This window comes from Bombyx mori, chromosome 28 (assembly GCF_030269925.1).
Source record: "Bombyx mori chromosome 28, ASM3026992v2".
Taxonomy (NCBI): domain Eukaryota; kingdom Metazoa; phylum Arthropoda; class Insecta; order Lepidoptera; family Bombycidae; genus Bombyx; species Bombyx mori.
The window spans coordinates 3,990,628-4,012,631 of record NC_085134.1 but is presented as its reverse complement, the minus strand read 5'-3'; the positions used below and the strand labels follow the sequence as shown (position 1 = coordinate 4,012,631).

At 36.1% G+C, this 22,004-nt stretch overlaps 2 protein-coding genes across 2 annotated transcripts; one reads left to right on the top strand and one right to left on the bottom strand.

Moving 5' to 3' along the window:
- The first annotated feature begins 3,397 nt into the window (after positions 1 to 3,397).
- On the top strand, positions 3,398 to 4,915 carry LOC101737609 (pre-mRNA-splicing factor 38). Its single transcript, XM_004933514.5, has 2 exons — positions 3,398 to 4,090; positions 4,370 to 4,915. Exons 1-2 carry the CDS (start codon positions 3,429 to 3,431, stop codon positions 4,665 to 4,667), a joined length of 960 nt encoding a protein of 319 aa, XP_004933571.2. The 5' UTR covers positions 3,398 to 3,428; the 3' UTR covers positions 4,668 to 4,915.
- A 460-nt stretch (positions 4,916 to 5,375) lies between these two features.
- Positions 5,376 to 18,935, bottom strand: LOC101743571 (protein SAND). The gene is made up of 7 exons (XM_038021139.2): positions 18,419 to 18,935; positions 17,880 to 18,034; positions 17,302 to 17,502; positions 16,832 to 16,992; positions 14,426 to 14,684; positions 12,752 to 13,226; positions 5,376 to 10,462 (listed from the first exon to the last, which is right to left on the bottom strand). Exons 1-7 carry the CDS (start codon positions 18,689 to 18,691, stop codon positions 10,322 to 10,324), a joined length of 1,665 nt encoding a protein of 554 aa, XP_037877067.1. The 5' UTR covers positions 18,692 to 18,935; the 3' UTR covers positions 5,376 to 10,321.
- Between the last annotated feature and the right edge of the window lie 3,069 nt (positions 18,936 to 22,004).

The window sequence follows — 22,004 nt, the reverse complement described above, 5'->3', positions numbered from 1 at the left end:
TCAAATATTAAGTATCATCATCTATGTATCAAATACTCGTGTGTACTAGTTATTAATCTATGCAAAAAACCTATATAAACAATCGAACTAAATGTAGACAACTATGCCACTTCGATAAAGCGGCACGACACGAGAACCCTCTGATCGTGGCCGCCGGTAACTACATTCCCGATCCTGCGGACAGAATGGAAAGCAGTCGACGTCGCCCAAAACACGTCATCTCGGATCCTCCTGATCCACTAACGGTGCTTTTAGGTACTTCAAGCACCGGTCACCGTTCTCGTCGAACCCGTAGCTTGCGACGAAGGGCTCGACGAGTAAATTAACTCTCAGACACAGCCCACTGAGTTTCTCGCCGGATCTTCTCAGTGGGTCGCGTTTCCGATCCGGTGGTAGATTCTGCGAAGCACGGCTCTTGCTAGGGTTCGTGTTAGCAACATCGTCAGGTTTGAGCCCCGTGAGCTCACCTACTAAAGTTAGGGTTACGCTGACATAGCCGCTAGGGCTATCAGCTTAGGTAGGAAAAAAAAAAAAAAAAAGTAGACAATGCAGCCCACTGAGTTTCTCGCCGGATCTTCTCAGTGGGTTGCGTTTCCGATCCGGTGGTAGATTCTGCGAAGCATGGCTCTTGCTAGGGTTCGTGTAAGCAACGTCGTCAGGTTTGTGCCCCATGAGCTCACCTTCTAGTTAAGGTTACGCTGGAATAGCCTCTCAAGGCTATCAGCTTAGGTAGAAAAAAAAAAGTAGACAATAAAATAGGCTCACTGAAATTGGCCTCCTTTTTTTGATTTTCGGTTTTATTTTTATTTTTAATGATTTGTTCGTCGTTTGTTCGTTAATGTTTGAATGTAAAAATTGTTAGTTCGTCTTTTATTTATTTATAATTGAGTAAACAAATGATTACCCTTAAGTTGGCTCCCCTTACTAGAAGATATCTTTATTTTTATCGCTCAGATCAATTAATTTTAATCAATTATCGTTAGTTCAACGAATATTGGTGATTGTTCGATCTTAAAAACAATTGAATTCCTAATTATTAATTATTTTATATCTAATAAGCAAACCATCACCTCACGCCTACATTGCGCATGCGCCGGTTTTGTCAGTCAGTTGGCAATGGGCGTATTTTCTAGCGTTTTGTTAACAAGTGCGTTTATACTGTCTAATTATTCCTTATGCAGACCAAAAAAATATTCAAAACTTCAACAAAAAATATCGGGGATTTTTTTTTTTTTATTGCTTAGATGTGTGGACGAGCTCACAGCCCACCTGGTGTTAAATGGTTACTGGAGCCCATAGACATCTACAATGTAAATGCGCCACACACCTTGAAAAATACGGCCAATTATTCCTTTTTTTTTTCCTACTTAAGCTGATAGCCCTAGGGGCTATTTCAGCGTAACCCTAACTTTAGTAGGTGAGCTCACGGGGCTCAAACCTGATGACGTTGCTAACACGAACCCTAGCAAGGGCCGTGCTTCGCAGAATCTACCACCGGATCGGAAACGCGACCCACTGAGAAGATCCGGCGAGAAACTCAGTGGGCTCTGTCTGAGAGTTAATTTACTCGTCGAGCCCTTCGTCGCAAGCGACGGGTTCGACGAGAACGGTGACCGGTGCTTGAAGTACGTAAAAGCACCGTTAGTGGATCGGGAGGATCCGAGATGACGTGTTTTGGGCGACGTCGACTGCTTTCCATTCTGTCCGCAGGATCGGGAATGTAATTATTCCTAAATTCATTACGTAGTTCAAAAAATGAAAATTTAATGCACACAAAATCTGTTTTTATTGAAATGATAATTATTTAGAAGTTCAAGAAATATATTGCAGGAACATTTAGTAGAAATTCATTTCATATGGAAGAATAAACTTAGTATACATATACCCTATAAACAGGATTTTATTTTAAAAAATATTTTATTTATAAAAAATATTTATTTACGTCTATATTATCGTAATTATTACTATCGAGAAGTATCTTGATTGATATATATTACAAGGCTTAATAATTGGGAATGTAATTATTTGAAATTTTATGATCGAACAATCACCAATAGTCGTCAAACAAACGATAATTGATCAAAATTAATTAATCTCAACGTTAAAAATAAAAATATCTAGTAAGGGGGTCCTACTTAAAGGTGATCATTTGTTTAATTAATTATTAATAAACAACAGACGAACAAACAATTTTTACATTTGAGCATTAACGAACAAACGACGAACAAATAATTAAAAATAAAAAAAATCCGAAAATAAAAGAAAGGGGCCAAATTCAGTGAGCCAATAAAATATTAGTTTATTATAGCAAAATATAAAAAAAAAAGTAAAACTTAATAAGAATTAAAATATTTTCAAATAATTATTTCTATGACTAGAAAATGCCCTGTGTCATATTCGATAGTCAACGGCAATCGTTAAGACTGGTCTTTCTGGCGATATAATCGCTTTGTTTATTATTTCATATAGATATATACCTAGTCCAGCCATGAGTTATAAAGTAAGGACTTTCACTTTCTACTTAAATGTGAAAATATTACAAAATACTCACTGATTTAGTTTTGAGTCAAGGACCGGTGTATGGAAAATAATGAGAATAATTTTACTCTACTTTAAGAATTACTCGTGCATTTATTTGGAAAAATCTGTGCTTTGTTCTTCACAGTAGATCTTTTTTCTTACTATTTTATTCTATTCAATCAACTTGAGTACAGTGCTCAGTACCGTGCTTTTTAATAAATAAGGTTTTCAAGTAATTGGTGCCTAGTAGCCATTTGGTATAAAAAAGTTTAATTTGAAATGAGAGAAATGTTTTTGAAAGGAAGCTTAACATATTTTATGGAATTGTTAGTAATTTTTTACGGGGCTTATTCTTAAAAGATGCGCCGTCCTAAAATTTGAAAATTTCAATCTTTGATCCCTTTTGAATACTGTACATAAAGAAATATATAAAATGATAACTGATTCATTTTCATAACACTCTTCAATCTATATTCAATAGCCAAATATGTGCCTAGCTTTGATTAACATTAGCCCGATTCTGTTTAATAATACTACTATTCATAATACCTTTCATGGGCTTTATATCTGATGTCTCCTATGAATGAAACCTCCATTTACTTTATTTTTCGTACCATTTATGGAGCCTACCTTCCATAGCATACCATTAGCACAAAAGAAAAAATCTCGAATAAATCAAACATAAAATGATTTGTTGCTTTCAAAAAGCCAGCATTTTCTAGAAAGTTGTTATTGATGTTAATGAACGCTAGCAATGCTCTTAAAATAGCCAAACCGTTGCCTGCTGTTGAATACATTTCTATGTAGGCCGTACTTTTTATGTAATATGCCACAACCCCTTTGCGTATACAGTTGGTTATGAGAACAAAAAGAGTCAATGTCAAAAATGTCAAAGAACCATAACAAAAATGGCGAATCGTACCGTAAAGGACGCGAAATCAATTCGGGGTACAAATCCTCAGTATTTAATAGAAAAAATTATCAGATCTCGTATTTACGACTCGAAGTATTGGAAGGAAGAATGTTTCGCTTTAACTGCAGAGCTGGTAGTAGACAAAGCGATGGAATTGCGTTATGTAGGCGGCGTGCACGGCGGTTTCATTTACCCCACACCATTTTTGTGTTTAGTATTAAAAATGCTTCAAATACAGCCAGAAAAAGATATTGTGGTTGAGTTCATAAAGAATGAAGAGTTCAAATACGTACGTGCACTTGGCGCTTTTTACATGCGCCTCACCGGTACCTCTGTTGACTGCTACAAGTATTTGGAGCCACTTTACAACGATAATAGGAAGTTAAGGCGGCAAAATCGCGACGGCCAATACGAGATAGTTCACATGGACGAGTTTATTGATGAATTACTGCGCGAAGAGAGATTATGCGATATTATTATGCCGAGGATACAGAAACGTCATATTTTGGAGCAGAATAACGAAATCGAGCCCAAAATTTCGGCTCTGGATGATGATATGGATGAAGAAATGCCGTCTGACGATGAAGTTATTGACCCCGAAGCCAAAGAGAACAAGCGAGAGAAAGATAGACGGGACAGGGATAGAAAGAGAGATAGGTACCACATCATCATAAAAGTCGTTACAATTATCACTGACTGCTTGAAATCTTTCTAAGGCATTAATTAGTATTCTCAAAAATCAGTGTTTCCAACAGGCTTGTATGACTTCAGAAAAGAGTGTGTACATTGTTGATGGTCTATGAAACAAAGTGCAGTATAAATACTGTGCAACCATTTTTGTAGTATATGCTTAATAAATATTGTAATAATAAACCCTCCTTGATACACAACAGAAACATATTACATAAAACAATAAACAAAAATCTTTTATTTCAGATCAAGAGACCGTGACAGACGTGATAAGGACAGAAAAAGAGAACGTTCAAGGAGCAGAGATAGAAGACGTGATAGGGAGAGAGAAAAAGAGCGGGAACGCGAGAAGGAACGAGAAAGAGAGAAGGAACGTGAAAGGGAAAAGGAACGTGAAAGAGAGAAAGAACGCGAAAGAGACAAAGAGCGTGAAAGAGAAAAGGAACGTGAACGAGAGAAGGATAGAGACCGTGAACGTCAAAGAGATAGAGATAAGGACCGAAGAGAAAGACATGATGATAGGAGAAGAGATAGAAGACATTAGAATAATTATAAGTGTAATTTTTATTTAGTCATACTATGTAACAATAAGCACTAAAGCTTATTTGAATAAGGATCATGAACACAGAAAACCTTTAATACTTTTAGGAGACTCAACAACTCTTTATGTTCCATAATATATATTTTATCACCTGAGCTTAATGGTTAATAATTCAGCTTTGACTATTGTACAACCAAATCCAGGTTCCTTCTCTTTGTTAAATATGTTTGAATATACAAATTCTGGGTGTATCTGTTTTTGTCTCATATGTAGTATCACTACATAGTATAAAACAAAGTTGCTTTCTTTGTCCCTATGTATGCTTAAATCTTTAAAACTACGCAAGGGATTTTGATGCGGTTTTTTTTAATAGATAGAGCGATTGAAGATGAATGTTTATATGTATAATAACATCCATTAAATAGTGGAGAAATCAATAATAAATTACAGTTTCCGAAGCGAAGCGAGGGCGGGTCGCTAGTTCATAATAAAGCCAATATTAACTGGGCTCTTCTGTGTGAAGTTTTAGAAATATATTGTCTCTTTGCCTGTTATGGTAATCTGTGGGAAGAGATGAAATCTGACTGTAAATTTAAAATTATAAAAAACCTAATACGTAATGGTTGTTGAATAGCTAATGAACCACCATCAAACACATAATATATATTTTTTTAATTTTTATCATTAGAGGATCACAATAATACAACTAAAAAAGTTACATTATTTTAATTTATAAAATTATTATAAATACGACAACAGGTTCGGATGATTAAAAAAAAAACATTTTTAACATTACTAGATTATTGAATAAGTACTATTAGATAGAACATTGATTTAATACAACAAATCCAGTACCATATAAGCAGTTCCAAGCTAATTATGACTCCTTTGATTAACTTTCACGGATAAAAATTAGGGAATCTTTTTCATATAGAACAAATAAGATGGCTCTTATTCTAGTGTGTAATTTATGATGTCTGGACTCGTCCACACCGGTGTCTCATTATAAAAATGAGGATGTCAATATTGATGCCTAATTGGAGACATGAGAGTTTAAAGTTTCAATTTCATCCAAATCCAAACTGTTAATAATATCAGACAGCTAAGATAATATAACCAGACAATTTTTTTTTTATTGCCCTTGTAGGCAGACGAGCATACGGCCCACCTGATGGTGAGTGGTTACCGTCGCCCATGGACTTCAGCAATGCCAGGGGCAGAGCCAAGCCGCTGCCTACCGCTTAATACTCTCCACAAGCCTCTTTTAAAGAAGGACATGTCATAGCGCTCGGGAAACATCATCTCGAACAATTCCTCAGAGCACTCCCCATGGAACATTCGGTACAAAATACAGAGGGAACCGAAGTCCCTCCGCAGACCCATATTTAAACTACCATCAACATTAATTTTTAAGTTATCCAAAATATATGATTTTTTTATATTAAGCTACTTGTTCTATAATACTTATAAGCTTTGGCGATTGTCAAATCTAGAATTTAGTGCTAATGGCAATCTTCACGCTTCCGAAGAAAGTAACATTCACTAAGAAACAAATACTTAAGTACTGTTGGCAAAACAGTTATTACATAGAAATTCAATTAAAATATCCTAATTATTGCTTTTTTGATCACAACGTAATTATCATCACCTGACATGTGACATGGGGTTAAAATTGCATTTGTCTATATAATGGAAAACCCAGTCAAATGGAGTAAGGATGGTGGTGACTTCCAGTACGAACTTACAATTCTCCTATAACCAGCAATTATGCAAAGAAATAAACACAGGTTTGGTTTTTAATTCATGGTAAGTTATCAAATCTCAAAATCAGTTTTTGTTACTGGCTGTAACGGTAATGAATCGTCTTTTTTTATTTTTTATTGCTTAGATGGGTGGACGAGATCACAGCCCACCTGTTGTAAAGTGGATACTGGAGCCCATAGACATCTACAACGTAAATGCCGCCACCCACCTTGAGATATAAGTTCTAAGGTCTCAAGTATAGTTACAACGACTGCCCCACCCTACCAACCGAAACGCATTACTGCTTCACGGCAGAAATAGGCAGGGCGGTGGTACCTACCCGTGCGGACTCACAAGAGGTCCTACCACCAGTAAAAAACGAAGGAACGGGTAATATCGCTGGTAGCATGTGAAAAAATATGTTCGTCGGGTTTGTCTATTCAGTCATGGTGTCGAGGGAACTGCTTCAATGTACACCACAGGAGTTAATTAATAAAAATGGCGAATTAAAAAAAATTATAATCTGACGAAGCGTGTTGTGGATAATAATATGTACTTTTAGGTTATTAAGCTACCTTGCATCTTGATTTATTTAAAAGATAATAAATATACAATAATAATGGCTGAATTTATACTTGCCTCTGCAAACGAATATATTGAGTTCAGTTTCTATTTAATACGATACTTCGACATAAAAACCCTGTATATAACAATTTGTAAAGTTAGATTCGATTATTATATACAACTCTTAATTAATACATAATATAGAAATAATTAATTTTATCTAAAACAAACAGACAGTCATTACATGATTATACGCTATTAATTAATTAAATAAATAAACTTTAACATTTCATGATGAGCATATGTTTATTGTTATATTTGTTTTTTTTATTTACAATATTAATTATTAACGTTTGCATGAATATAATTTAATAATATATGAAAAATGATTGAGGGATACAAATTTTATGAATTTAGTTTGTAGCATCTATTACTTACAAATCGAATGCAAAACCAGTGAGTGATACAGCAAACCCCGAATTTCGATGAATATAAGTAATATCAAAAAAGTGTATTAATTTGTTTTTGAGGGTAATTCATAATTGCCGTGAAACTTTCTATTTTGGAGCATGACTGCCGGGGATGACCTGATAGGATAAATCATTCATTTACGAATCTAAAATTTTGGTCTCCATATTATTTCTACATCACTAAATAACTAATGTAACATCTTTAAGACTAACATGTAAAGAGCATTTTGTACTTATTTAAGGCATGAATCTTTAAGGGCATCGAATTTCCAGTGTATTTTTTTTTTGGTACCAACAAATAGTGCAGCTACACAAATAATGATTTTTTTTGTAGCTTAACAACTAGTGGAAATAAAATAATTGCAAATTACCTTTTTTCTTAGATTATCTCTGGAAGGGTGATTATTCTATTCATTTAATTATGTATGTCTTTTATGTAAAAATTATTTTAAAGGGAATATGTATGACATTTTTTTAGATGCATTAGATATTCACATTTCGGGCTTGAAGGCTATCAGATAAATTTTACAATGAGAGAAATAAATATATTTTTTTTTTCTAGCCAAACAAAATTAATCTGTGTGCTTAGGTTTTTAACGTTCCTTATAGCATAAATAGCATAAAAGTTAACTCAAATTTGTATGGAGTTCGAACGTTTGCCTACGTTTGCCGCTAGGGGCGCTGTTCCAGTTGCATACAAATTTGAGTTAACTTTTACGCTATCGAGAACGTTAACACACTCGCACTAAGCACACTGATGATATAAAATAATATTTCAATCCACACAGACTTGTTATTTGTAGGACCGTTGACAGCCGTATCCACACCCCTATTGTGGATGTGTATAAAAACGGATACAAGTAATAATACGTAAGGGTTACATAACTAAAAATAATGATATAATTAATGTTACCTGCTCTATGTGTCCTATGGATTTTAATAAGTAGCATTTAAAATCGTCAAACATATTATATATATATTTAATTTTCAATCTTATACGTAGACACCATCGAATTCATTAATTCATTGTTATCAACATATAACAGCCTGGCCACGGGACATTCGCCGATGCGAATATTCGCGCGGTGCGAACGGCGAAGCGTCTAGCGACTAAAACAAGCGCATAGAAATGTACCTAACAAGCCACGCGCACCGGCGACCGGCGAAGCGACCGGCGAAATGTACCGAGCGAATCGCGCGATGCGGCGGGCGAGCAAAACAAATGCATGAATACGGACGGCGCGAGCCACGGAGTCGAGCGGTAGTCGCGGCGAATAGTGCAGTGATTAAATGAGTTTAGTTGTTTTCGCCGCGAAAAATTAACGCTGAAATTTTTATATTTTTTATTTATTTTTTATTTTATATTTTTAAAGTCGTCGTGGCCTAACGGACGTCCGGTGCAATCGTGTTGAGCGATGCACCGGTGTTCGAATATCAGGCGGGTACCAATTTTTGTAATGAAATACGTACTCAACAACACTCAACGTTCACGATTGATTTCCACGGTGAAGGAATAACATCGTGTGATAAAAATGAAATCTTCAAAATAATAATTTGCGTAATTACTGGTGGTAGGACCTCTTGTGAGTCTACACGGGTGGGTACTACCACCCTGCCTATTTCTGCCGTGAAGTAGTAATGCGTTTCGGTTTGAAGGGTGAGGCAGCCATTATAACTATACTTGAGACCTTAGAACTTATATCTCAAGGTGGGTGGCGCATTTACGTTGTGGATGTCTATGGGCTCCAGTAACCACTTAACACAAGGTGGGCTGTGAGCTCGTCCACCCATCTAAGCAATAAAAAAATAAAATAGCTGAAATACTAGCTAGACCAGCTATTTGGAAGTCTAGCCACCCAAAGTATTTCTTGTACTTCTTGTGGAATTCTCCATCTATAGGTATACTCCGATTCTTATTCAAATCATGTACTTCACAATCTTTTCCAAATAATAGGTCCTGAACCAAAAAACTATTAATTTGTAAGCAATATCGAGATAATTTCGATATAGACATTTCGCTGTCGGACTTCCTTACTAGTCGCGGCGGCGAACGTGAGTACCCGTGGCCTGCAAACGGTGCTGCGCGAATGGTCGCCTCGCCCACCGCTTCGCTGTTCGCACCGCCGATCCCCGTGGCCAGGCCGTAAATATAGTATATAATGTGTCTAGATTTGTTCGTATTGTATAACTTTAAGTAACATCAGTAACTTCGGATCCAATCTCGCGGTATTAAATGAGTGACCACATTTGACATAATATAGTCGATTAAAAAGTCATCTGAATAAACTGCTCGACACGTTAAGTTGCATACACCACTAAAAAGAGGCAACGATATCGCGATGTCTCTGTCCCACACAAATACGTCTCTGAAAAGGGATAACGATATCAACGATGTCTCTTTTCAACACAAGCGACTGACAGAGACAACGTAACCGAAGATATTTTCAAACTACGAAATCTATCGAGCTGTATATCTGTTAATGATACTGTAGGGGAATGATACCCCGGCCCGCTTAGCTGCTTACTATGCAGTTATCGTAATGAGCAACATACGTTAGTCAGTCAGTGGTTCCACCGCGGTCGCTGACGCGAATAAACATGAAATTATACGTAGTAATTTTATTGACCGCTCCGATGAGGTTTACTGAGGACAACACGCAACAATCAACCAACGCACACACCTCCTCCTTCATCTCCCCAATAAACCTCACAATACGCAGAGTCCTAAGAAACGTGAGATTGAATCATTTTTTTTTAAATACCTATGTGTCTTGCGGGTATGCAATAATTTATTTATAACACGTCCTCAGTGGCCAAAGAGTCCTCGGTGCTGGAGTTTCTGCTGCCGGACCTCAGGATGCCGCTGAAGAAAGACTTCGGCTAGAAGGTCGGAGCGTTCATTATGAATATCCTCTCCTCTTCTTTCTTTATCCACCTGAGGAGTCGGTCGACGGCCTTGATCGCGTGATCCTTCTCCATAAGCGGATCGAACGTCACGTACAATTCGAAACCGTTTGTCACCTGGAAATTCGAAGTTTACATAATAATAAGTTATTTACATAATTTTTGTTTAAAAGTAAAACTTGTAAGGTTAATTTCAAACAAAGAGAGTGAAGGCACAAGGATTTGCCGCCACCTCATCGTAAGATCAAAGAAGTTTCACTTCATGAAATCTATGGCACGAATATATTTTTTGAAGTTATACTTCTTTAGGCGCGTTATGAAAAATTGATGAGAGTGAAATTTTACGATGCGCGCGCACCGTGACACAAAATTAACAGAATGAAGTTGCCCACTAAATCGCTCATTACAATACGACCGACGTAACTTGGCGAGTCTGAATATAGCCGCAGGTGAACTTTCCGAACCGTACCGAGAATTACCGAATTTATACGATGTCAAGAAAAGTGATGTCCAATATGCGTGTTTGAGAATGTTGTTTAATCGGTTTTTTTTCAAATTGACTAAAATTTAAATATAAAAAAAAAAAGTATAACTTCTTACGCGCGTACATAAGTACACGCACCCTTTTTTATTAATAATCAATAACTTTTAAATTTAATCGTTAACAATTAACATTGAAATTTTTTCTTTTCTAATAGTTAAAATCATTAATGACAATAAGTATAGTAATTAGAATATTACAAATAGTTGTTCAATTAAAATGATAGAAGTTTCCTTTTTGTGTGCGTCACGCAAAAACTACCGAATAAATGTCAATCTATGTTTTTTAGTTTCTCATTGTAGACATAGAAAATCCCGCCTGCAATGAGCATTAAATACGTTTACAATAGTGCTCGATAGATGGCGTCATTACTTTTATGAATCGCGCTCTGGTTATGTTAATAATGAAAATGCATTTTCAAGTTCACGTCGAGTCTACGTGTGACGTCACGGGCACAGCTACCACATTGATAAAAATTATATTCTATTTGAGGAATATATTACCTAGTCAGGTCATAAGTATTGTCACACAGTAAAAACTTTTCTTTTAGAATGCTGGCCACAAAAAAGTTTGTTGAATTCGAATTTCGAATTGTTCATGAAAATAAAAATGTATACTTTTACAATTTTACTCATTTTAAATATGGAGTGGACGCTTAAAGAAGACCGTGTTGCAGTTATTGCGTTGCATCGTTGCGGTTACGCGCCAATTCTAATTTTTTACATACTGAAAAATTTGAATATAACCAAAAGATTCGTTTATCGTACCATCAAACGATACAATGAAGACTCTAGTGTAGATGACAGGTCAAGAAGTGGTCGCCCTCGGTCTGTTAGGACTCCAGCAGTGATAAAAGCTGTGAAGGCGCGAATTCAAAGAAATCCCAAACGTAAGCAGAAACTGTTGGCCCTTCAGATGGGGTTAAGCAGAACCACGGTGAAAAGGGTGTTAAATGAAGACTTAGGGCTTCGGGCATATCGAAGAAAAACAGGACATCGTTTGAATTCTCGTCTAATGGACCTGAGACTGAAGAGATGCCGCGCTTTGTTGAAGCGGTACGCGGGAAAAAAATATCGGGAAATTCTTTTTTCGGATGAAAAAATTTTTACCGTAGAAGAGAGCTACAACAAACAAAATGATAAGGTGTACGCACACAGTAGTGAAGAAGCGAGCAACCGTATTCCGCGTGTCCAACGAGGTCATTTTCCATCCTCGCTCATGGTATGGTTGGGAGTTTCTTATTGGGGCTTAACAGAGGTACATTTTTGTGAGAAAGGTGTAAAAACGAATGCAGTTGTGTATCAAAATACAGTCCTGACGAACCTTGTGGAACCTGTTTCTCATACCATGTTCAATAACAGGCACTGGGTATTCCAACAAGATTCGGCGCCAGCTCATAGAGCGAAGAGCACACAAGACTGGCTGGCGGCGCGTGAAATCGACTTCATCCGGCACGAAGACTGGCCCTCCTCCAGTCCAGATTTGAATCCGTTAGATTACAAGATATGGCAACACTTGGAGGAAAAGGCGTGCTCAAAGCCTCATCCCAATTTGGATCACTCAAGACATCCTTGATTAAGGCAGCCGCCGATATTGACATGGACCTCGTTCGTGCTGCGATAGACGACTGGCCTCGCAGATTGAAGGCCTGTATTCAAAATCACGGAGGTCATTTTGAATAAACTTTAGTGTCATAAGAATCTATGTTTTGTTAAGTTCATTTTGGTATATGAATGGTTACATAATGAATAAACTTGTTTCAATTATTTTACATTAAACATGTGACAGAATTTATGACCTGACTAGGTATTATCATCCATCAGCGACGGTCTATCCATATATAAAATAAAAATAAAAAGACTTACCCAAGACAATATTGTGTCTTGTGAACTCGATCTGAATATAAGCTTAGCAGGCGTCGCGACACAATGTATCTGATTACAAAACTTCCGATAGTTTCTAACATAATCGATATCCGACAACTTTGTTATTTTCTTATCGACTATATCGCCCCCTTCTTTGTGCCTTAATCGATAATCTTGTAATCGATCTAAACTAATCGGATCCGACGAGAACAGCTGCGCTGTTGATTTACATTTATACATAAAATGCCTTATTTCCGGTATGCCGATGTGCTTGAGGGGTTTCGTTGTGGACAACTCTTCGTTACGGTTTAAAGCATTGTTAATGGCAACTAAACAGTTTGCCCGTCTCATTTTCTCGGCTATTGTGTGTTTGGCTTGGGATAAAGTTGTAAATGCATCCCTTTGTACGGTCAGTAGAAGTAGACAGGCCTGGCAGTCCTCTGATATGTAAGACACGTGGCCGTGCAGGAAGCCCCTGAAATTTTATACAACACTTAAATGGAAGGAAAAAAAATCACAATGGAACTCGTATGCATGCAATGAAACATAGTTAGGAATACAGAGTCAATGCTCTGACGGTATTTTTTATTGCAGAAATTACCCATCTGTTCATTTTTTTCCTACCTAAGCTGATGGTCTAGGGAGATCATGTCAGCGTCACCAGGCTAGGCTGTTTATTGATGACTTGAGTATGGACATTAAAATGCTCTTTTTTTTTCTTTTTTTATTGCCTCTGTAGGCAGATGAGCATACGGCCCACCTGATGGTGAGTGGTTACCGTCGCCCATGGACTTCAGCAATGCCAGGGGCAGAGCCAAGCCGCTGCCTACCGTTAAATACTCATACCACTACTCACCTGGGACATAAGGTCGAAATCAATTTTATTGTATAAGAGCTATGCTATTATTAGAACCGGAATGCATGACTACTTTTCAGAAGAATTATGTATCAGGATATGACTTCATTGACTGTTTTATCTTTTAAGTACTTTTTTTGTTTCTTGTTCGCTAACATGAAATAATAATAATAATAATTTCTTTATTTACTACATAAACTCTTAAATCATGACCTAGAATACTATTTACATATTTAACGAATTGAGGGATTAGGCAGATGGTATCAACAATATAATATTAACCAATGATCTTCACACTAGGCATAGCCTGTATCATGAGGAACTTACGATACAGGCTATGCCTAGTATCCAACATATAATATTTTATACTAGAAGTCCCGCAGTAGTCGAAATTCGACTATAATTAATTGGAATTGTAAGTTTGTACACTATTATGATTGTATTTTATACTTCTATAATCACAAATTTCGCCAAGACTACACTAAAAAAGTATTAACAAAGACAAACAATATTTAATCTATTCTCAATTTGACAACAGAAGTCAAGAACAAAAGTTTGACAATAAATAGTATGGATACGTGTGTGTGTCAAATACACGGTATGTAGTGTGTGTAATGTTTTCTTTATTGATTTAATGTATCTTTTATGCATTATTTTAAAAAAATATTAGCATTGTGCACTTCTTCTCTATTCTCTGTAAGTTTGGAAAATTTCATACTCCTCCGTCCCCGCGTCGTAAAAAGGGATACAAAGTTTTTGCTTCACGTATTAATATATAGATAATATATTTAAGTTATTCATATAAAACACAAACTCACGTTGCATCAAACTTGGGAAGGCATATTGGCGTCCAGCTCTCGGCCGTTTTGAATGACTCCGAACTCCTTATTAAATTGAAAAGCAAATGTATATCCGAAGGGTGCAGGGTGTATTTTTTCATTCTCACTAATGTTATCAGTTGATTCCCAGCTATCATTATAGCGAAGACGAGATCACGAATCTTGTGGCACGTGGTTGTTATTGCATTCGTGATATTCTCTCTGGCTTTTTCTGGTAAAGGAAGGCATCGGACTGCACCTGAGAAAAATTAAGTACTTTTTGAAGTGAAAACTTCTTTAGAATCGTTGTGATTTCAAACCGGATGCAACGGAAAAAACGACAGGTAAGAGACACAAATACAAAAATGTGTAGGATGAAGCCAGCAAAGAATGAGACAGAAATATACATACTATTTAATACAGCGCCATCTGTGAGATTTTTTAATACTAATGTGTGTATGAAAGCTCTTGTAGTGAATTTTAATTTAGGATTATACGTGAAATTAAAATATCAATTCACAGAAGGCGCTACCTTACAATTATTTACTAATGACAAAATTTTACATATACTTAAGACGTTTAAGAATAATTGTATTTTAATTTTGGAAGGTTTCACTTCTACCACGTGTGAATTGCACACATTTTGTTTTTTTTTAATTCACTAGAATAATTCGATAAAAATCGTGAATGAATAACTAGAGAGAACATAAAAGTCTCCATTATAATACAATGTATGATTGCTGCTTGTGGAAGGAGACAAAACATAAGAGACAACTTGTGCCACCTTGCAACATACCTAAAACTAATACACAAAACAAGCATCTGGGAGGATAAGATAATTATATGAGATTATAATTACACAGTTTCTTATACCGATAACACAGTTGAAAATATTATCTTGCATATTTTTTTACATTGCATATAATAACCGGCAAACTTCTTGAGCATTTGTTGACGTAGTGGGGGTAAGTTTGCGCATGGTACACTCACGTGCAAAAACATTACTTACTCTGCGTCATAATGCTATTAAATTATTAAAATCAACATATGTATTTATTTATATATTTATTAGAACATCAACAAAACATATAGGTTAATAATTGTAATAATTTAATCTTGCGATAAAATAGATATTCCTTCTATTAAGTCAAAACTAGAGCTGTTGCCAGGTCTTGGTTCAGTTGAAGCGAAGCTGGTATTTGTATATTTTTTTTCGTTATCATAATCTTGACCATCATCATCATCACTGTTTTCATCACCCGAGTCGCTATCATCGTGATGAGTCGACATAGGGCTCATCGGCGTAGTTTACAACTCGGTCGATTCGGTCTTCTTTTTTGTCTATAATTAATTATTTTTTGAAGATATTCGATTCGTAGTAATCGAATGTTACTTTTTTCATTTACCAGCTTCCGATTATTTTCTGTTCTTTTTTTCCATCTGAAGCCTAGCTCTTTCATAATTCGTCGTAAGCTTCATTCCGAGCCATTAAAATTTATATCTTCTTTAAATGTTTCGAAGCCTTTCTACGGTACGGAGTTTCGCTGCTTGTTATGTAGTTATTATGATTACATATTTTTATTACAGATTGAACGAAACTATCCATTCCGGTAACTTTCTTCTTCCCTGATCTTTTCTTACCCGGAGTCCGAAACACGGCGAGCAAGCCAGAGCCTTTAGCTTCGTTAATAATGCACCAAACAGTACTCACTGATGTTTTTGTTGCTTCCGAAGTCTGTTTTAATTTTTCCATATCATTCTTCCCCTGTTTTATGATGAAGCAATATACGTCGTACACAAATTTTCTACCCTTTCTTTTAAGTACTACACCAGTTTGTCACGGCATAGTGTATGTTTTATAAAAAATCAACAAACACTCAACAAATAGCAATGGCAACAAAGTCCACAAGCAATTATAACTAATAACTTAACGATTAATAACGATAGACTTTCCACTGTACGCAAGCGTACTTTTGGGAGCAAGCGGAACGAGGGCGCGGTGCGGGACGCAAGGTTCGACTGATCTACCAATAACGCGCTCGATACGATTTCCCCTGCCGTCGCGCCTCACCCTCACCACCAAAGTGATCTAAAATTCGGTTCTGCGCAGTCAAGGTCATTTGCTCACGAAGTTTGCCGATTACTATACCTCCCATCCATTTTTCTTTTTTTTTTCCCTACCTATGCTGATAGCCTTGAGAGGCTATTTCAGCTTCGCCCTAGCGTATGTAGGTGAGCTCACGGGGCTCAAGCCGGAGTGTTGCTAACACTGACTAGCAAGAACTAACTAGCAAGAGCAGTGCTTCGCAGAAGATCCGGCTAGAAACTCAGTGGGCTGTGTCTATGGGTCTATTTCTAGTGATTGTTTAACAATAACAGACTAACAATTACAATTTACTGTATTACCTAGTAAAAAGGCAGGATCTTTCTCCATAAACACAAGCAAATGATCAATCAATCTTTCAGCTCCGGCCAGTAGCCTTCTCAGATCATAGTTCCTTCGCTGCTCAAATATTCTATTCAGTTGGGTTAGTGTTAACAGCGAAACAATTTGATTGAATGCATATCTAGAAAGAAAAAAAAAGTATTTTTTAATTTCAAATATATATTTCAAGTGATCCTTTGATCTGCCCTAATGATATCTGACATGATTTGTCTATTTTTTTTGACATTCAATAAGTTACAGGTTGCATTTCTATTCATGTTTTCTAGTTTGAAGGCTGAACTGTCTATCAAAACTGGCATTTATTAAAAATATAACTGTCCACCAGCTGGTGATATTTATCAGAGGGATTATTAGCCCCGTACACTGTGATAAAAATATATTTTATCAAAATTTTTATTTATCTTGAAGATAAACTTTAATTTTCACTTACGTCAACTGCAAAACTAATTGGGTTTCACTTTCATTGGATTTCGAAACAGCAACCAGTATTAGGGGTCCCTTAACAAGGAATACTGCTTTACAATCTTTCGTGTTGATGAACCTCAATATATCCTGGTTCTGTTCTTCTATTACGCTGACAAGAGCTTGGATAACACCACACAGGCCAGCTAACTTGTCTTCGTTGCCATATCTAAAATCAAACTATGTTAGAAAAATTTTGAAATATTATCCAACAGCGGAATAACAGTAACACATCAGATTAAACTCAAACTTAAAAAAAAACCAATGGTTTGTGGTTTAAATGGGGAAAAAAAATATTCACTTATATTATTATATTAGAATTACATACCACATACAGAGCCTATATCGGTGAGTTCTCACATTCAAACTTAAGCTGCCACAAATCAATAGTGCATTCGAATTTGAAGGGTAGGACAGACTTATAGTTGTGATACTGACTTCACATCTCAGGCACATGACGGTATTCATATTGTGAGGTTGATAGACCCCAATAACCATTTAACAACAGATGGGCTATGAGCTCTACCCTCAAAGAATATCTCTTACCTTGAATAAATAGGTTTTCCTGCAGTGCTAAGTATGAACACATGTTTCTCTTTATTAACAAGTTCTGGTGACTGTAGATAGTCTTTATCATCATCTGTATCATCTCCATTCTCCTCAATTAAGTTCGAATTGCTGGCTGAAGCTGACATTGATCCCTGTAAGAATTTGTGAATATTAGTTTATACCTTTCTGAATGAGAGCCTCTAGCAGGCCAAGAAAAATGTTGACCCAAACTGACAAAATTCCTCATATTATGATACTTTTATTTAGGCATTCTAAATATGTAACTAATAAGATTTATGTTGTTTGGTTTTAAAAACATGTGTTGATGTTAGTTAATAGTGATAATAAAACTAATGTTTTGCTAACAATTCGAGGGTAAAATATTTATAGAAAATATTACTCTTTTTTAAATACTAATAAATTTCATAACATATTTAATTGATGATTATGTACTGGTAGTGATATAAAGACATGGCTGACAGTCTTAATTAAGTTTAGCAACTTACATAATTAGCTACTGTATCTATAAAACTTACATCTTTTGTTTGTAAATCATCACTTGATTTCGCTGCTTTCAGTTTAGGGTCTTCAGCAGTTTCCAAGATTTCACTTTGTATTTCACTTATAGTACTGCTCTTAGTAGTCAAGCAGGTCTCTCTTAGGCTGGAACTCATCTCCGATGCAAACTCTTCAAAGGAATCAGTGGGGTTTAGTATGCTATCATGACATGCACCCGGTTCAAGTTCATCAGAAGCATTTTCTGGAGCATTCATATGTTGAGGCACGTTATCATTGGATGTAGATGCCATGACGATACTTTTTCATTAATTTTAATATAACTATGTTAAGACAAAAAAAACGAATTTTTGTTTTTTGGTTTTTCTGTCACTTTATTTTGAATAACATTCCAGAACAATGATTATCGGTGTGAAGTTGTGAACGGGTATTTTGCATATTTTGACATTGATTTATTTGCCATCTCTGTTTTTCTAATGAGTTTCAGCTCTACTTTGCTCGAGAACTTCAACTGTCACGGCGAGATGTACAGATCTGTTTTAATCATGTTTTATTCATAGACCTATATAGTATACTTCATTGGTTTTATTGCAGTGACTGGAACATGAAGAAGGCGAGTTTATGTCATTTTGACAAATTAAGCAAAAGGGGTTATCTCATAATATTCTAGATTTTCTCATTAGTTACCAAATCAGTGTGTATAAAATTTTTATCTAGCAAATTAATAATATTTTAATCGACTAAAAATGGTGTAAATAACACATTGGTACCCATGAAAGTATATAAATGCTTGCTAAGAAAAACAACCATGTAACATAATTTTCATCGTCTGCATGTTATGTTATGCAAAGCTAAAATTATAAACGATGTCAATGTTTAATTTAAATAAAATAATCAGTGTGTGATTATAATAAAAATGTTTATCCTTTTTTTATTAGGAGTTTTAACTAGGAACATTTTCAATACAATTTGAATCAGAAACACAATGGGAGTCAACTTAGTACAGATACTTAGTTAATACTTGTACCTAAATGTAACGTTTAAAACGAAGCCTCAATTTTTTTCTATTAAGAACTAATAGATCATAAAGTATTTTTACTTTGTAAGTTTAATAAGTAATAACACTGGTCGACACAATATTGTGACATACTATAATGTAACATGTAGAAATGCTTACTAATTTTGACTTACCTACCTACTTTCACCTGAACATTGTATTATTTTTTGAAGATTGTAGTATTTTTTTTCCTAGCTTAGTGGTTCATAAATATGTACTATCAATCAACAAGTTTTGCCACATGCGTGGCAATCTTATTTTTAAAACCCAGCGAAGAAATTTCACATCATTAGTACCATCGAAAAATACGACAAAGCGTGGGTTCCACACTTGTTGTGTTTACTGGACGGGCAAGAAAATTTCGATCTATTCTTTTTGCAATTCATTTGATTTGGACAGAATGAACCGCTCATCTTATTGTCATTTTTGTCTTACATTATACAAAAGTCATTATAACTAATACACACAGTAAAATGAGGTATCCTCACTTGCCATCTGCTACCATACCAATCCACCATAGTGAATAATTAATTACCTATGCCAGAACCACTTCGAAGCTTCGATCTGTCCGCTGCGTCAGATGGAATCGAAAACGTCACTTTAGATCCCGATTTTCAAGAAGCTTCCTAATCTGTACACACGTACCTAGTCTTCATTCCCGCTATGAACCAAAGGGGAACGAACGGGTCTGACTGAAAATCAGCGCTGTTCGATTTATTGACCTCGAACAGCACTAGCGCCACCTCCTCATTGAGCCACCTCCTTTTGCCTTTTCCTTTTTTTTCTGTTATTTTATTCGTATTTTATTTTATATAATGTGAAAGGCAATAAATGATTTTATTAATATATTATTATTATTATTATAATCTAATGAGCCACATCTACTATCTCAAGGAGATCAGAATCTCAATGATTTGGTGCGGCCTTGAAATCAAGCAATTGATGAATGCTGAAAGATTTAAAGAATGTCTTCAGTCGTTTGCACTCTTGGCAGAGTGGTCGTGGTCAAAATTTCGGGTGGTGGTGCGCTTCATAAGATGTCGCAAATCCATCTTACGGAAAAATACGCATTGGAGTCTTTCATAATAGTTACTTTCGATTTGTAGGAAATCACTGATCGAGTTACTATAGAAATTTCGTAGCGAAGCTGTTAACTACAAATAAGACAGTATTGTAATATAATGTAATATATCGTTGAAAATACTTTTTCTACATTCACATAGATAAACACTTCTTTTTTGAAAATTGGGGCTCCGTCAGCGATGAAAATGGATAATGATTCCAACAAGCAGAAGTGGCTTTATCTATGGTGCAAGGTGTGTTCTGCACAGGAGCGCAGTGGTGTTAGGCTTTTTCCCCCTACCTGTTCTAGTAACCTCTAGGGACTATATTAAGTTCACCGGGCGAATAGGTGAGATCACGGGGCTCTAACCTGACGAATTTGATAACACTAACCCTAGCAAGGGCAGTGGTTCGTAGAATCTACCATCTGTAGTGCGACCAACTGAGAAGATCTGGTGAGAAACTTCGTGAGCTGTGTCTATGGGTTAGTTCGCTCGTTGTCGTAATCGACGAGTTCGATGAGAACAGTGACTGGTGGTTGAAGAGCAAAACAGCACGGAGAGTGGATCCATGGGTTCCGACAAGACATGTTTCAGGTGACGGCTGCTTTGCGTTGCCCCGTCGCTTGGATCGGATTCCCGATCCATTAACAGTGCTTTTATGTACCACAAGCACCGGTCACCGTCCTCGTCGAACTCGTCGCTTGCGACGAAGGGCTCGATGAGCGAATTAACCCAAACAGCCCACCGAGTTTCTCGCCGGATCTTCTCAGTGGGTCGCGTTTCCGATCCGGTGGTAGATTCTGCGAAGCACTGCTCTTGCTAGGGTTAGTGTTAGCTACACTTCGGTTTGAGCCGCGTGAGCTCACCTACTAGTTAAGGTTACGCTGAAATAGCCTCTCAAGGCTATCAGCTTAGGTAGGAAAAAAAAGGATCGGATATTAGACTCCTCAATTATGGCGCTAATGTATGAAGCGTCTAGGTTACGAGGATAATTAATTATAATACTTAATTCCAAACAAAGCCCCGTACTTCCTTTATATCACACCGAGCTTAATAAAACCATATAAATATCGTAATTGTATTGTTTTATTGTTCAATAAATCACAAAGTATGAAACGGGCACTCACAAAGGGCCTGTCAAAGTCTTCCACAGGGCCTCTTTGTAAATTCGCTGGCCCAAAAACCAATTTAAGCGGTTTTGTACAAAACATAAAAGCCAATTTCATGAAAAGGTTCCATCATTAAACGTTTATTTAAAATAAAAAAAAGGAAAGGGACGTTTAATCATCAGTTTCGTGCCGTTCCGTGTGAAATTTACAATAAAAAAATATATTTAAATCGATATAGACATTTTTACTAAAATATTTTCAAAGGCCTGTATTAAAAAAACAAAGATTGACAACTACACAGTGGACTGATTATGATTTTTTTAATTGATAAAAAAAAAACTACTTTACAAAGCTGTTATTATTTTATTCACAATGA